The sequence below is a fragment of the Kogia breviceps genome, chromosome 8 (genome assembly GCF_026419965.1).
Source record: "Kogia breviceps isolate mKogBre1 chromosome 8, mKogBre1 haplotype 1, whole genome shotgun sequence".
Classification (NCBI taxonomy): domain Eukaryota; kingdom Metazoa; phylum Chordata; class Mammalia; order Artiodactyla; family Physeteridae; genus Kogia; species Kogia breviceps.
Window position 1 is genome coordinate 24,108,634 of NC_081317.1, and position 16,207 is coordinate 24,124,840.

Consider the following 16,207-nt stretch of genomic DNA (forward strand, 5'->3'; position numbering starts at 1 on the left):
GGCCTAAGGAGAGAATATAGCTAGAAGAGGACCAAAGGTAGATTCCTGCAGCACTTAAGCTTTTGAAGCTCAGAGAAGTGAGCTAGCAGAGAAGACTGAGGGCAGGTAAGATCAGAAAAGTCAGTAAACATGGCTTCATTCTCTTAAAACCTAAAGAAGCTCTCTAAGAGACCTAAGAATAAAGGAAAGAAAAAAAGAAGCAAAAAGATGGGAGAGAGGAAATTTACTGGGGATATTGAGGAGTAGAGTTTAAGGAAAGAACATAATGTGGTTAGAAGCAATTAAATAGACTGGAACATTTTAGTTTGATTTGGAACAAATATAGAGACCCAGCATGTATTAATTTTACTGGATTGTTGCCTGAAATATTAACCCAGATTATACCTGTATTTCTTCCAGCTTCATAAAATTCTTGGAGATAAGGTGAATAATACTGCCGTAATTGAAAAGCAAGTACTAGAACTTTGGGACAGACTGTATCATTCTTGGTTTGTAAAGGTAAGTTATTTTAGCTAAGGATTTCAGTTGTAAACTAATAGTGTCCTTTTATTTTATGGACTCATTGACTAGGTAGGATTGTGTTAACATTGGGATTTCATTTATTGACATTTTTAAGCTGCAAGTTCTTAAACTTCAGGTCACTAAAAGTCAGCTTGAATTGATGATTAGTCTCCACAGCAGAACCCACCAGTCTCTCTGGTGTATCAGTATTCCATCCTCTGTTCATTACCATCAACAGCATCCCATCCTCTAGACCAGATTTGTACAGTAAAAGTGTAATGAATGCAAGTCATACATGTCATGTTAATTTTTCTAGTGGCCACATTAAAAAAAACTAGGACAGGTGAAATTAATTTTAATAATGTATTTTATTTAACCCAATATACCCAATATATGTCATTTCCATATGGAATGAATAAACAAATTTAATGAGATTTTATATGTATATGTATAATTTTTTCCATTCTAAGTCTTAGAAATCCAGTTTATCTTTTACACTAACAGCACATCTCAGTTTTTGGACTAGCCACATTTTAGGTACTCAGTAGCCATATGTGGGTAGTGGCTACTGTTTGGGACAGTACAGCTCCAGACTAAGAACTTTTCTCCTTGATGAAGTGAAAATAGATCCAAAAGTTTAGAGATATTTATTTTATTTAAAATAAACCTTCAATGCTATTTGTGCTGATGTACTCCTATTTCAGAATTTATGATGAAAAATAGTATCATTTTTCATTAAATATAAAAATGATGGTTTGAAACCAGCTACTTGTGCCGGGCTGTTCTATACACTGCGTTGGCAAGGCCTGTGGGCCATTAGGAGCTGTGCTGTGGAAGATGCCCATCCAGGGGAAGGAGATAGAGTGGGGCAGAGTTTGTGGTTGGTTTTTCCCTGGGTTGATCTAAACAGAAGAGAAACATAAATAAATCTCTTAACTTGGGGCTTGGGGGTAGGAGGGCTTGATTTAAGTTTGAATTTGTTGCTCAGTGACCTGTTTGGCATTGTGTACTCTTGCCCCAGGCGGAGTCGAAGGAACAGTGATGGTTTTTGTGGGTTTCCAAAACTGGAAGTTAAATCTAACTGGGGGATCTCTGGGTAGATATCTGCTGAAGAGCCAGACTATTGGAAAGGTTGTATCCACTTCTTCTGCTGACTCTGGGGCTTCTGCTTACAGACAAACAGCTTTTACTGTCCCTCACCCCCTTTGAGCTTCACTTATGGTCCAGGGTGGGCAGTGTTTTAAAAGCATAGGTTTGTAAGTGGGTAAGTGCATTGTTTTCTTTACCTCTTTTACTAGGACCTAATGTCTTCATTGCATAATGAAGGCTGGCATCACAGTGCTGTTTGAAAAAAGTGCGAGAATGGAAACACAAGAATGTTAAGAATCTACTTCTATTTCTAAATTTTAACCTTACCAGTCACTTTGTTTATACATCACTCTTTCAAATCTGTTATTCCTGCATTTCTGCCAGTGTAATTCTCTTCCAGATAGACAAGTTAGATTCCCCCCGACCCTTGTTTTCCCCTGTTTTATTGAGATATATGATTGACATATAACATTGTATTGGTTTTAGCCGTACTTTTTCATATTTTTATTTCCCCTCTGCTTCCTTTAGCGTGTATGGAGGAATAATAAGGGAGATTAGCGAAGGAGGAGAAAAGCAAAACTGGGAGACCAAGAGAAAGGTTAGAGGGGCTAAAAGGGAAAAATAAGAAGAAAGTATATGCTGCGTTCGTGTTCAGTTGAACATACTGACGAGTAAAGTGTGTTCATGAACATACTTAGAAGGGAAGCATTTAAGCTAGGCTGAGACACAGTAACTAGAATGTAAACAGAAAAATATATTTCAGGTCTTTCAATGGAGTTCTTTGTTGATTTCTTAAATAATACAAAGTTTTTCACCTTTGTGTGCTTACTAAATTGCTCAAGTGGACTTAAAACAAAATAGGCCATTTATACCTCCTGTTCTTTAGGTTAAGATGGAGATTTCATGTCTGAACTGTTCTATTCCATAGAATGTAACGCACTCTGGAAGGCTCAAAGGACACAAGATGCACATAAGTCGTCAGAATAGCTGGCTGGGAGACATTCTGGACTGGCAGGATATCGCTTCTTTTGTCCATGAGAACATTGAGACATTTCTTTCGGTAAGAAATAGTATTTATCGGGCTTCCCTGGTGGCGCAGTGGTTGAGAGTCCGCCTGCCGATGCAGGGGACGCGGGTTCATGCCCCGGTCCGGGAGGATCCCACGTGTCGCGGAGCAGCTGGGCCCGTGAGCCGTGGCCGCTGAGCCTGCGCGTCCGGAGCCTGTGCTCCGCAACGGGAGAGGACACAACAGTGAGAGGCCCGCGTACCGCAAAAAAAAAAAAAAGAAATAGTATTTATAGTTAAACTGGACTTAGAAACAAAAACAGAAACTCTAATTCCCAGTTTTCTTCACACCCTGAAAGGCCTTTTGATACCCTGTTTTTAGTGCCATGACATTTACAGTTTGGAGCGTTCGAAATGCACTAGAAAGATGTCCAAAAGCCATAGGCTTCAGGTGTAGCTCCCCTGATGCCTCCTCTGTGGTTGAAGAGTAACCAAGAGATGCTGACTCAGGTAGCACACGTGATGCTGTGGCTCTCAGATCCGGAGATGGTATCCTTGTCCCCTAGGCTGACCAGAATGTCCCCAGTCGGACCACTGGAGAGGGAGCCACCTTTGGTGGGTGAAGCCCTTTGGCAGATGGATATATGGTTCCAGTCACCTTAGAGAGACTGGATGTTTAAAGGCTTCGCTTATTATCATCCCACCTGTCCTTCCCTCATGCACCACCCACCTCTGCCTTGTTTACCAAAGGATCAAAGGCAGCAAGGAACAGCTTGCCGTGTTGGCAAGTTTCAGCGACTGTTCTTCATTCGGTAGTATACTTTGTGAGGTATCTTGGTCTGTGGCTTTTCACCGAGATGAGAAGACTTCTCTTGTGAATAAATTAGTAACTCTCATCATGTTAATAAAAGTGGAGGTTTGCTGTGCTAGATATTTTTAAAATTTAATTTTTATCAAAATAATAGATGACCATAGCTGAAAGGTCAAAAATGTTTTAAGGCTTTTAATAAAAAATAGCAGTGCCCCTGCTCTGGGCCTCCCCACTTCAGTCTCATTCTCCAAAAAGAGCTCTCAATTCTTTTAGCTTTCTCTGTGTATTTACCTCTAAATTTCTTAAATAATGTTTATGCTGCTCTTTCTTCGTTTTACAATATTATCTTTTGGCTTCCTAACATGGAAGATGAAGAGACAAGTCCCTCAGTGCTTCCTTACAGCTCCCTTGGGGTTTTCTTACGACTCCTTTGGTCCCTTCACCCAGTCCCTTCACCCATCCCTGCACTCACATTTTCCCTTTCTCCCAATTGCCTAATGTAGCTCCAACAGTTCAATTCTAAGAATGTTGTTTTTGATAATCCCTTCCCTCTGTTTTCTGTGGTCCAGTGGCTCTCAGATTTTGGTGTGAGGACTCCAAAGAGCTTTTGCTGATGTGGGTTCTATTAATACTTATTGTATTAGCAGTTAAAACTGAGAACTTTAAAAATATTTATCAACTCACTAAAAAATAACATTACTTGTTGACGTGACGAACATGCTTGTTATGTCTGAAAAATAAGCATTTTCCAAAACAAAAAAAAATGATTTAGTGTGAAGAGTGGCTTTCTTTACATTTTTGCAAACCTGTTTAATGTCTGGTTTCTCATATTTGTTTTTGCATTCAGTCTGTTGGAATATGTTGTTTTGGTTGAAGTATATGAGGAAATCTAGCCTCACACAGATATGTAGCTGGAAAAGAGGATAGTCTTTTAATAACCTTTTCAGATCATCGTGACTATTCTTTGGTACTACACCAAAACTCAACAAATGGTATTTCTTAAAGGTTAGTTGCAGTGTAGAATTTGAAACCGTATCAGTGAACTTTTTCTACTCTCTTATATTAAGGTCCCTTGATCTGTCTTGGCTAGGGATGGATCTTCTACCCTTACATGATTTTGTAATGTGCACTGGTCATTTGGAATATTGGTTCACTAATATCTAATATATATATTCTAAATATTGACACGTTTTGTTATACAGTATTTTAAAAAAGTCACATTCTTTAATATCATCACCTATCTCATCAGAACAAATTTTAAGAAACTGTCAAGGTCAGCCCTTGATTGAATTTTTTGGTTTTATAATACCCAGCATCTCTTTCTTCTTTTCTGAACCTTTCTTCCTAATCCCTTTGAGTACATAGAAAAGTTCCTGGATTGTTGGTGACTACCAGTCTACAATTAATGTATTCAGTTAATTTCTTAAGAATTACCACAGAGTATTTCCTATCAGTATGACCCAGAAAGTATTTAAAAAATTTTTTTTGATAAAAATTCCAAAGTGACTGAATTCGCCAAAAGAATGTTTGTAAAAATCACAAGTAAGAGCATTGTTGGTTTGTTTTTTAGAATCAGTGGCATTATTCATTCATTCTTTATCCCATAAGGTCAAACAGTCAATCACGCATATTTTTGTAGGCATCGTGAAGCATTTTCAAGATTTTATGTAAGGAGTTATTGTAAATGAAACTAGCCTGCCAAAGTCCTCTTATGAAGGCTGAGCTGAGGTTTGCAAGAAATGCTGAGGACAACAAAATATGCCTTTATAAGTGGTACATTTGAGGTAGGAAAGGCATGGATAGGCCTTTCATGGAAGAGATGGTATAACTTGAGGATATGACAAAAAACAGAACTTCTCTTTTGGAATGGGCACCAAAATGAAACCAGCCATTAGGAGTTCTGGTCCTAGCTCTAATTCCACTTATTAGCTTCATGCCTTGGGCAAGTTTTAAAAAATCTCTGAGCTTCGGTTTGTATATCTGTAAAATAAAGATGATACCATCTACATGGCTTCCCTAGCTGCATTGCTGTGAGGTTTATGCGAGCATTTTGAAAACTATAATGGAAGGTGTTTTACTGATCATCTTGCTTCCTTGTTTTTCATTAAGAGGAAGGATAGTCCTCTTGGGGAGAATAATAGAACAGACGTTATCATATGGGACTTTAAGTTCATGAAGAGATAGGAAATATCTATAACACACTTATGTGAAAACACGTAGGTGTGTTATTGATATTATTATTGATTTTATTTATTATTTATAATAAATTATATATATACTATATATAATATATATATTTATATATAATAAATTTTATTTATTATTGATATTATTCTTTCAGTAATATTTAACATGTATTAACATCTGGTTCTAGTGAATTTGCAGGTGATGGATCAGATGAACTCAGTAGGTCTTGATATAGGGTCATTATCTATCTGAGGAAAGGTTTTCAGCTGCAGAGCTCTGACCCCATCTGTTCATTTCTTTTATTGTGACTTTAGTGAAGTCATTGAAGTGACGCTTTTGTGTTTGTTGTTGGTTCTAAATTGAAGATGGCAAGTCGGTGGGGGAGGTATAGCTAATCAGACTAATGTTAGAATTTCTTGGCCTGTGCTTGTGGTCCTACAAGCTACATATAACTACAGGTTGCACTCTGGCATATTCTTCTGTAGGTATTTTTTCTATGCGTGCCATTTTCATAGTTATAATCATGCTATAAATAAGCTTTTTTGTCCTGTTCTTTAAACTTAGCATTGTATCATAAAATATTTTTCTGTGTTATAATAGGGATGTTTTAATGGCTGCCTGTTATTATTTGTAGTACTTTCACCATAATTTACTTAACCATTTTCCTTACTAATCAACATTCAAATGTTTTCGGGTAAAATAGTACTCAGTTCTTGTTGTTTCAGTTTCTGGTACTAAAACACTCCATTAAGAGCACACTAGATAGCTGTAGAAACCGCTTTCCTGACGATTAGTTCTAACATTTAGCCTTCCCTCCTCGCCAGATCTTAGAGTCTCTGTGGATCGTTATGAGCAGGAATGTGAGCCTGCTTTTCACCACTGTCACCACGCTCCTGACCATCCTCTTCTACAGCGGGACTGCCCTCCTCAACTTCGTTCTGTCTCTGGTATGTACACACAGATGAGTACGTGTCACACTCCTTCTGCAGTAAAGCATATTCTTGGTTCCGTTTATGTTTCCTTCCTGTAGTTTCCAAATGTGATATTTTAGGAGGTACTGTCCTTTGTTTTGCAGATAATTTTCCTGACCACACTATTTTATCTGTTAAGTTCCAGTGATGAGTACTACAAGCCAGTGAAGTGGGTGATAAGCTTGACACCACTATCTCAGCCAGGTCCTTCTTCTAATATTATTGGCCAGTCTGTGGAAGAGGCTATCAGGTAGGGAGAAGATTTATGCTCTTCTTACTTCCTTCAGAAGCTGCTCTCCATGAGAGGCCCATTTTTCTGTCTTGAGCCTTCCTGGTAACATTCAGTGCTAAGCTAGTGAGGGACGCTGGTATTTTCAAATTTTTTACACCTCCCTTGAGAGGATAATGTAAAACAGTTTCAATATCTTACTCTCAAGCCTGTAATGTACAGCGGTCTAATGGCCTGTCCCCAGGCCCTTGCTGCAGCTCGTAATCGTCACAGAATTTGCTCGGGAAAAGCCCCTCCTGCACCACACATACACCTCAGCTTCTCTCAGAACCCCCCTTGTATTCTCAGTAATTCTAGCTTTGCTTGGGGAGGAGAGTAGGTGGCCTTCCTGTTTCATCCTCTGTCCCTCTGCAGCTAGGCTGTGCCCTCTGCAGAGGGTAGTTTGGATACCGGAAATGCAAAATTTGGGGTTATTTCCAAGTCACAGGCTCTGTGTATATTGCAGGTTCCAGCCAGGAATTTCCATCATGTCTTCTGGGGTCTGTGTATTGCAGGCTTGATTTCTGAATGAGATGATTCTTCAGCTTTTATTCTTCATATCCTCTTTCCAAGTCACTGATGCCTTTTTCTTTTTCCTCTTCATCATGTCAGGTAGGGAGAGGCCTTTTGCAGCCTTGTCTCAGCTCCTTCCCAAAACTTTGTCCCTCATTGCTCTAACTCATTAATAAGACTCTACTTCATTTTGACTTCTTATGAATAGCTACTCAAATGAAATCCTCATGTTATCCATTAGAGCTCCTCTTTCTAATAAGCTGTTAGGCGGTCTAAAGCTTCTCTTGAATAGTGAATCTTTGGCTGGCATTTCTGTTTCCACTTATTTTTAAGAAAATGGTAATTTCTTGAAACTAGTCTGCCACAGAAATCTTGATTTGACCTGATAATTCTGTCTGACTGATTTTGGCTTATTTTTTTCACTGTGTTCATGTAACAGCTGGTGAGGATACCACTTTGATCTTTGGAAAACCCTTGGTTACATTCAAATAGCATGCGTGCAACCTAAAATATATTTTCTCTGGAAACTTTGTTAGGTTTTCTGTTTTTTCCTCCTACTTTATTGGACAGTAGGTGGGATTAAAACCAAAAAAGCTCTTATCCCCTTTGGTGCTCCCAGGTATCCACATGGAGCCATCCATGTAAATATTCTAAGTTTGGGAGTATATTGTCTACTGTAACAGCTTTCAGGGTGAAGTTGTCTTCCGGAAAGATACTTGTTGGCTTTAGCATCCTTTCTAAGCCTATTTGACCATTGTTTATCATCTTTATTAATCTATCGATAGATTAACTTTAGTGTATCTGAGTGACATCTGTCTCGAAAAGTTTACGCAAATACTTTACCAAAAAGGAAAAATAACTTTCTGTCTTCCCAATAGGATAAAGCTACGGAATCAGCCATATCAAAGGCTGCCATAATCCTCTAGTCAGTGTAAGTTAAGCCAAGTCTTACAGAAAAGTATCTAGCTTGTCCATAAAGAACGTCAAGAAAGATACTTCTTTCTCCTGAAGTAACCTTTACTAGCACAACTGACCATCCTCTAGATGTCTGTCATTGAGTCATTTTTTTTTTCATACCAAATATGCCACCTCCTTTGTTTTAAAGATTATTCTTTAATGTCATGGTTCCTTGGAACTGGTAAGCAGAGCTGTGATTTGTACCTAAGTCCAGCTGATTGAGATCACACATTCTTCTGGCATACCATGATGCCTTCTTCCAGGAGATGGTTGGAACAGAAGATGATGAATTAAATTCATGGTACTGTTAAGACTATCCACATGGACACATGAGGCTGGCAGCTAAAAACTTAGTTCTTTGCAGAGAAAGACAAATATCACATGATATCGCTTATACGTGGAATCTACAAAAAAGGATACAGGTGAACTTATTTACAAAACAAATAGAAAACAAATTTATGGTTACCAAGGTGGGGGGGGGAGGGTTAAGTTAGGAGTTTGGGATTAATAAAATACACTACTGTATATAAAATAGATAACAAGGGCCTACTGTATAGCACAGGGAAGTATACTCAGTATCTCGTAATAGCCTATAATGGAAGAGAATGTAAAAAAAGAATATATATATTCATATATATGTATAACTGAATCACTTTCCTGTACACCTGAAACTAACAGAACATTGTAAGTCAACTATATTTCAATAAAAATTTTTTAAAAAATTAGGTCTTTGGTTCAGGAAGGAATTTGAGGTTAGAGAGTGTACAGTCATCTACATAGATATGAGGAAATATATGTCTTTTCACAGGTTAGATTTGCTTTATCTTCTTGGGATTGTACACACTAATTATGTACTATAAGAATAGCCCATGTCTTGGTTCTAACGTACACTCGTACAAAAACCATTCATTTTGTTATCTTATTTTTTTTTAAATTTGTTTTTAACTTTTTATTTTGTACTGGAGTATAGCCTATTAACAATGTTGTGATAGTTTCAGGTGCACAGCAAAGGCTAATGTTTTTTTATTGTGGTAAAAGTCACATAGAGGACTTATTTTTAATACAGAAAAAAAATTAACAACCAACACTACAATTCTAATTGTTCTTAAAATTGAGATTTCTGTGAGTCTGAAAAATATGGTACAGATGAGATAACTTGTTATAGGCTGGGCCATTTTTCTAACCACAGCTATATCAAGTTATATAAATTATAGATTATAATTCAGGTTGATTTTTAGCAGTCTGAGTGCTTTTTATTTCTTTACTGGGTCAAATTCAAGACTTAAAATATACAGTCTTACATAGATACCTCTGAAGAACTTTCTCGTATATGTAAGGTAACAATGAGTTCTAGTTCTACAAGCTCCTGTCAGTTTTTTCATTCTTAAGGATTATGTTCAAGATGGAATTTGTTTCTTCATGGAGGAAGATTTTAAGAGGGAAAATATTATACAAATTATCATTAAAATATTATCATAATGCCCTGAGACTGAAGTTTACTGTGTAAATTATCAGTGATTGTCGGGTTTTATAAGCATCAGTCATTAGTTGTTATCAGTGTTGCAGTTAAGTGAATTATTAAACTCATTTTATATGATCCATTAATAAGTTAAAAGTGGAATTGAAATTGGGAGTTAACTGCATGTCCAGACAGTGAAAGTGTCTTTGTTCTTCAAGCTTTGCCTTCTGAAATATGTGGCTACTAGATAATCACTGTCTCATTGAATTTCTGAACCTTAGTTATTTTTCTCTGTTCTGAATGAGTATTCTTCTAAACTGAGTACATTTGTGATTGGGTTTTCATGTCATGAATTTTTGAGTTAGTGGCATGCATCCGTTACCCCCAAACCATTTGCCTCCCCTTAGAGCATGTTGTGTCCTGAATGTTTGCATCACACCCTTCTTCCCCGATGCTCCATTCTGCTTGCTCTGGTGGAGATATTGCACATTACTAAGTTGCATGTTGTCACGGCCTCAGTGCAATTTAGTGTGTGTGATATTTTCACATGAGTGCATGCACACGGGTAGGGCTCTTGCTTGTGGGATTACAGCTTTTCAGGGCCGGTGAGTGGGAGTCCTAGTGATGAATTTGATGGGAGAATGTATGTACTGTGAGATTTTTGGTGAACATGCTTCCCACCTCTACCCTCCAGTTTTGCAGAATTAAAAGTATCTGCGGGCTTCCCTGGTGGCGCAGTGGTTGAGAGTCCGCCTGCCGATGCAGGGGACACGGGTTCGTGCCCTGGTCCAGGAGGATCCCACATGCCGCAGAGCGGCTGGGCCCTTGAGCCATGGCCACTGGGCCTGCGCGTCCGGAGCCTGTGCTCCGCAACGGGAGAGGCCCCAACAGTGGGAGGCCTGCGTACCATTAAAAAAAAAAAAAAGTATTTGGGTTAAAAAAAAAATCAGCGTCGATTATTTAGTAAATCAGTATTTCCAGTTTTTACTGGAAATACTAAATATTCATTAGAAAGAAATTCTTGTGGATTTAAGGTTATAAACATTATTTGTTTAAATTAAAATGTATAAGGAAGAGTTTAAAGCTGTAAGAAAATATATTTTCATTTATTTGAAGAGATCTCCTAATGCTGAAATAGAGAGGCAGAATCTCTTATGCATTTTGGGAAAATTTAATTAGTAGAGTTCTTAAATAATAACCAAGTCAGTAAATATAATTCCTTTTTAACCTACTTGATTAAAGATCAGTTTAATAAGCTTAAACCTTTGCTTCAAGTTTCCAAGGGAAATGACTTTTAAAAACTTTGTCTTGTATTTAGTTTCTCTTTGTGGTGCTTTAAAAATTGCTAAAGTCATTTTAATAAGGCTCATAATAGAACTAGTGTTGAGATACAAATGTTTGCTATTTGCGTATGTAATTGAAACAACCTCTTGTTGATTTTTTAAATTAGCACTAGAGTAAGTATCCATGATCGGTAGGCACTGTCAAAGACACAAAACAATGTATTAATTATATAAAAATATTGAATTAGTATTTACTGCTGCCAAGGACTCTACACGATTTAATGTGATGCCGCGGTCGTACGCTTGTGTGTGTGATTTCACAGTTACTTCCAGTGGGGATGGAAGGCGTCTATGGGAGCAGCTCTCCCTGAGCCCCTCACCAGCAAGCTAGGTCTGCGTGCACAGCGTGACCATTCCCCTCTGGAATGGACATCCAGTGTCAACCAGGTTTCTGTACCTTTTATTGTGGAGCTGGGTCTCTGGGGTGGCTAGTGAATCAGGAAAGGGAGGGGGTTGTAAGAAGGGATTCCTGATTGGTCATTTTCTACGCGGGGTTTCTGAACATGCCTGCCCTCTCCACTAGCTCACCTTCTACTTGAGGTGCTGTGTGTGGCAGTGAGGGTAGACTGCTGTAGTTCCCTGGGGAATGATAGTCTAATAGTCTTCCTCTCTGACCTTTAGAAAGAAAAGAGGGCAGAACCAGTGTAAGGAAATGTCAGGAGTAGGCAGAATTTGATTGTGGACTCTTTACTCTCCTTTTCTTTCTTTTCCCTTAGGCTGTGCTTCCTACCTGTTTGTGGTCTAGGGCCCTGTGTACCCTGAGGGCATAGAGCTTCTTGACTATGGTTTTTCATTCTCCCCACCCATGTCCTTGCTTCAAGTCTCACTCCATTAAAAGCAGGTCATCTGATGAAATCCTGAGTTGGCTGGCTAGTTCTCTCTCACTCAGTTTGGAAAAGTAACATAAATACTCTTTTGGTCAGAAATGAGAGGGGGCTGAGAGCTGAAGTAAAAAACTTGTGAAAATAACAGTTTCATCTCAGAGTTTATAAAGGATAAAGACAGAGCTCTGGTTAAGAATTAAAATTCTAGGGCTTCCCTGGTGGCGCAGTGGTTGAGAGTCCACCTGTGATGCAGGAGACATGGGTTCGTGCCCTGGTCCGGGAAGATCCCACATGCCGCGGAGCAACTAAGCCCGTGAGCCATGGCCACTGGGCCTGTGCGTCCGGAGCCTGTGCTCCGCAACGGGAGAGGCCACAACAGTGAGAGGCCCGCATACCGCAAAAAAAAAAAAAAAAAAAAAAGAATTAAAATTCTAACGAATCATTTGAAGTCAATGCAAGTCTCTGGTACAGAGGAGTTAGATATGTAGTTGTGTAAACAAGGCATGGACACACAAACCTTTATGTGTCATAATTATACAAGTATAATTACACTTAGACAAAAAGCTGATTGTGTATGAACTTGGAACTTTTATTCACAGAGAGGTATGCTTAGATGGGGACTAACTGGATGGGATGTGCTATGGCCTGCCTTGCAGTAGAGGGGACCCCTGCCTTGTAACAGTCTCCATATGGCACGGGGCAGGGGAACATCTGTAGGACTGTCTGACAGTGGAAGGTCTCTGAGTGAGGATGTGGCCTTGTTAGAAAGGCGGAGCCTCCAGCTCAGGGGCTGGTGTCAGTCTCATCCATTGAGATAAGTCAGGCCTGCTGAGCCAGATTGACTGAGCTACCGAAAGAGGGGAGGAAAAGAGCCTGCTGAGTCTTCTGAATTTGATTCTCTCCAACTGCTGAGTGCTAGGAAAGCCTGGAGATGTAGTTAGAGAACAACTGTCAGTCTTTAAAGAGTCACTGAAAACAGGTGTCCTAGAAGGTGGAGCACACGCAGATATTCTTCCACTCAAAAGAAAAGATTGGGACTTCCCTGGTGGTCCAGTGGTAAAGAATCTGCCTTCCAGTGCAGCGGGCTCGGGTTTGATCCCTGGTCAGGGAACTAAGATCCCACATGCTGTGGGGCAGCTAAGCTCATGCGCCACAACTAGTGAGCTCACACGCCTCAGTGAGAGAGCCTGCGTGCCACAAACTACAGAGCCCACATGCCCTGGAGCCCGTGTGCCACAACTAGAGAGAGAAAAACCCACACACCACAACTAGAGAGATGCCCGTGCGCCACAACGAAAGATCCCGCATGCCTCAGCCAAGATCCCGTGTTCCACAACTAAGACCCGATGCAGCCAAATAAATAAATAAAATAAATAAATATTTTTTTAAAAAAGATTGAGGTGGATAGTAGAGGAAGACTGTATGCTACATACATATGAGACTGGTGAACTTGATACCTGATAACAGTAGCTCCAATTATAGCTACTGTTATTGAGCACCAAGTGTGTATCAGGTCAGTTACTTGGGACTCCAGATGCATTGTCATTTAGCTTTTTGTTGTTGTTGTTTTTAATCATAAGGAAGCTGCTTTTTTTAATTTTAATTTTTATTTATTTATTTATTTATTTTCTGTGGTACGTGGGCCTCTCACCGCTGTGGCCTCTCCCACTGCGGAGCACAGGCTCCGGACGCGCAGGCTCAGCGGCCATGGCTCACGGGCCCAGCCGCTCCGCGGCACGTGGGATCCTCCCGGACTGGGGCACGAACCTGTGTCCCCTGCATCGAAAGGCGGACTCCCAACCAATGCGCCACCAGGGAAGCCCCCCATTTAGCTTTTTATGAGCTGAATTGTTCTTTCTGCCAGCATCCATCCACATAATACCATAAGTATGAAGTTTAAGCCTTACACCTTGAGGAGATGTGATGTAGCAGGCAGTAACTTCTGGCTGGGTGTCCATAGACTATAGGTTTTCTCTGAATGGAGAGAGAAAAACAATTGCTAATGTTTCTTAAAATGTTAAACAGATACCATATTACCCAGCATCTTCACTCTAAGGCATTTACGGAAAAGCAGTGAAAGCATATGACCAAAACTTGTGCTTAAATGTTCATAGCAGCATTATTCACAATAGCCCCAAACTGGAAATAGCCCAAATGCCCATCAGCTGGTGAATGGATAAACGAATTGTGGTATAGCCATATAATGGAATACTACTCAGCAATTTAAAAGGAACAAATTACTATGTGGATGAACCTCAAAAGCATTGTACTAGGTTAAAGAAACCAAACTCAAAAAGCTGTGTAATGACAGTGGGAATGTACTTGACACTACTGAACTGTTCACTTAAAAATGGTTAAATAGTAAGTTTCATGTTATGTCTATTTTACCATATTTTTTTCAAAAGGTACGTAATGTACGATTCTGTTAGTAAAAAATTCTAGAAAACGCAAAACTGTAGTGACAGAAAGCATATCTAGTGGCTTTCAGAGACCAGGGCTCAGGGAGGGATTCACTATAACAGGGCATGAGGAAACTTTTTGGGAATGATGCTAATATTCTATATTTTGATTCTGGTGGTAGTTATGCAACTGTATACATTTGTCAAAATTCACGGAATCATATGCGTAAAGTTGGTGAGTTTTATTGTTGGTAAATTATAGTTCAATAAAACTCATATGGAAGAAAGAGAGGAGAAAAATGGCTAGGAATTTGAAGGAGTTAAAAAATTCTCTTAGTAAATTATTAGAAGATTTTTCTCTGCTTTCTAAAAAACTGTGTGCCAGATCATAAGGTAGGGGAAATATATTGTCTTTACTTCCCACATTGGGATACATGAAAATGTTTAGTTACTGCGAACAATAGATGGTGCGTTTAGGGTCTACAAAATTACTTAAAAGTTGCCTTAGTGAGAATATTACCAACAGTCAATATTCCCAGAATTGGAAGGAGACTGTTTTTCTACGAGTGGTCCTTTTTGGATTGAGCTTTGCTTACTTGGCCACCTAGAGGGGTGATTCAGTGGTGGTATTCCATTGCACTTTGATGTCAACTTATTTTGGGCTTAAAATTTTTAAAACACCATAAGGTTGATCGAAGTATCACGTCTATATCTTTTCTCACCAGGCCCCCTTCCCCATTCTAGTCAGATTCTGTACTTTTTTTCTTAGACTTTGTTCTCATTAATCTTTCCATGATATTTGATATTATTATTCCCTCATTCTCAAAAGCTTCCTTCTCCCTTGCTCTCTGGGAATAGTGTACTCTAGTGATTTTCTTCCTACTAGAGAAATGATTACATTATCTCTTTGGCTGGTGTATCTTTGTCCTTAGGTCCCTTATGAGAACAGAGCTCATTGCCCCATTCTTTCTAGGCTTGCCCCTTGGGATATCTTACCCTTTCCTATGATTATTTGGTGCATCTCAAATTTCTTGTCCCAAGTTCACTATTAAGCCTTGTCTCTTATTTCCAGCTACCTCCACGGTATTTATTTTCATCATCCTTTTTCGACTTAACACTGCCCAGACTAAACATATTCCCTTTTCTTCCATGTCCTCTCCCATTCTGGGGTTCTCCATGACTTTGAGACACTGCCATTCTTTCTCCCTCAGGTTTAAAACCTGAATCTCTCATGTTCTTTTTTTCCTCCATGTCTTCTAATCAGTTACTGTTCAGATCTTTTATATTTCCTGTGGGCTATCTCCCTTACTTTAAGTCTTTTTGGTATCTCTTTAGCCTGTGTCCTTATTGTTAGAGAGCCTATGGCCCCTTTTTGAGTGAAAGCTGCTGGTCAGTATGACAAGGTTTCATAATTTTGGGAGCCACTCGGTCACCAAATCCATGTCTCAGAACCCTGTGAAATGACTGAGTCACTGGGTCCCAGAGTTTGACTTACTCTCACAGTACACCTCTTGGGATGCTTTGGAAAATCTTGGTGTGTCTTTTTGTGTGTACAGCAGTACATTGCTGCCACGGTCTCTTCTCTTTTCAATCACAAACAGCTTTTCCTTCTCTCATGAGTATATAAGCATGCGTCCTGTGCACCCCACAGATTCCTGGTTTTTGTAACTTTGTGATACCTTGGGATAACTTAAGATTTGCTGCCTTTGTGCTCTCTCTGAGCAGTTCCTTATTTCTCCTCCTTATACAGTACTACCTTAATCTTCCAACTGAAAAGCGAAAATGAAGTACCTGAGATAGCATATTTTCATTCCTATTAATCACGGAATATGTGTGTCTGTTTTTACACCTCTAGTATTTTCCTCTCTGATTTTACTTTG

At 39.3% G+C, this 16,207-nt stretch overlaps 1 protein-coding gene across 2 annotated transcripts in view; it reads left to right on the forward strand.

Annotated features, from left to right (window-relative positions):
- The window catches only part of TMEM245 (transmembrane protein 245), a 104,646-nt gene that overhangs the window by 65,085 nt on the left and 23,354 nt on the right, over window positions 1-16,207 (forward strand). For both annotated transcript variants that reach the window (XM_067040994.1, XM_067040995.1), the window contains 4 exons: window positions 400-498; window positions 2,519-2,650; window positions 6,418-6,540; window positions 6,669-6,814. In XM_067040994.1, the coding sequence (XP_066897095.1) occupies window positions 400-498; window positions 2,519-2,650; window positions 6,418-6,540; window positions 6,669-6,814 (500 nt within the window). The remainder of the gene's footprint in view (window positions 1-399; window positions 499-2,518; window positions 2,651-6,417; window positions 6,541-6,668; window positions 6,815-16,207) is intronic.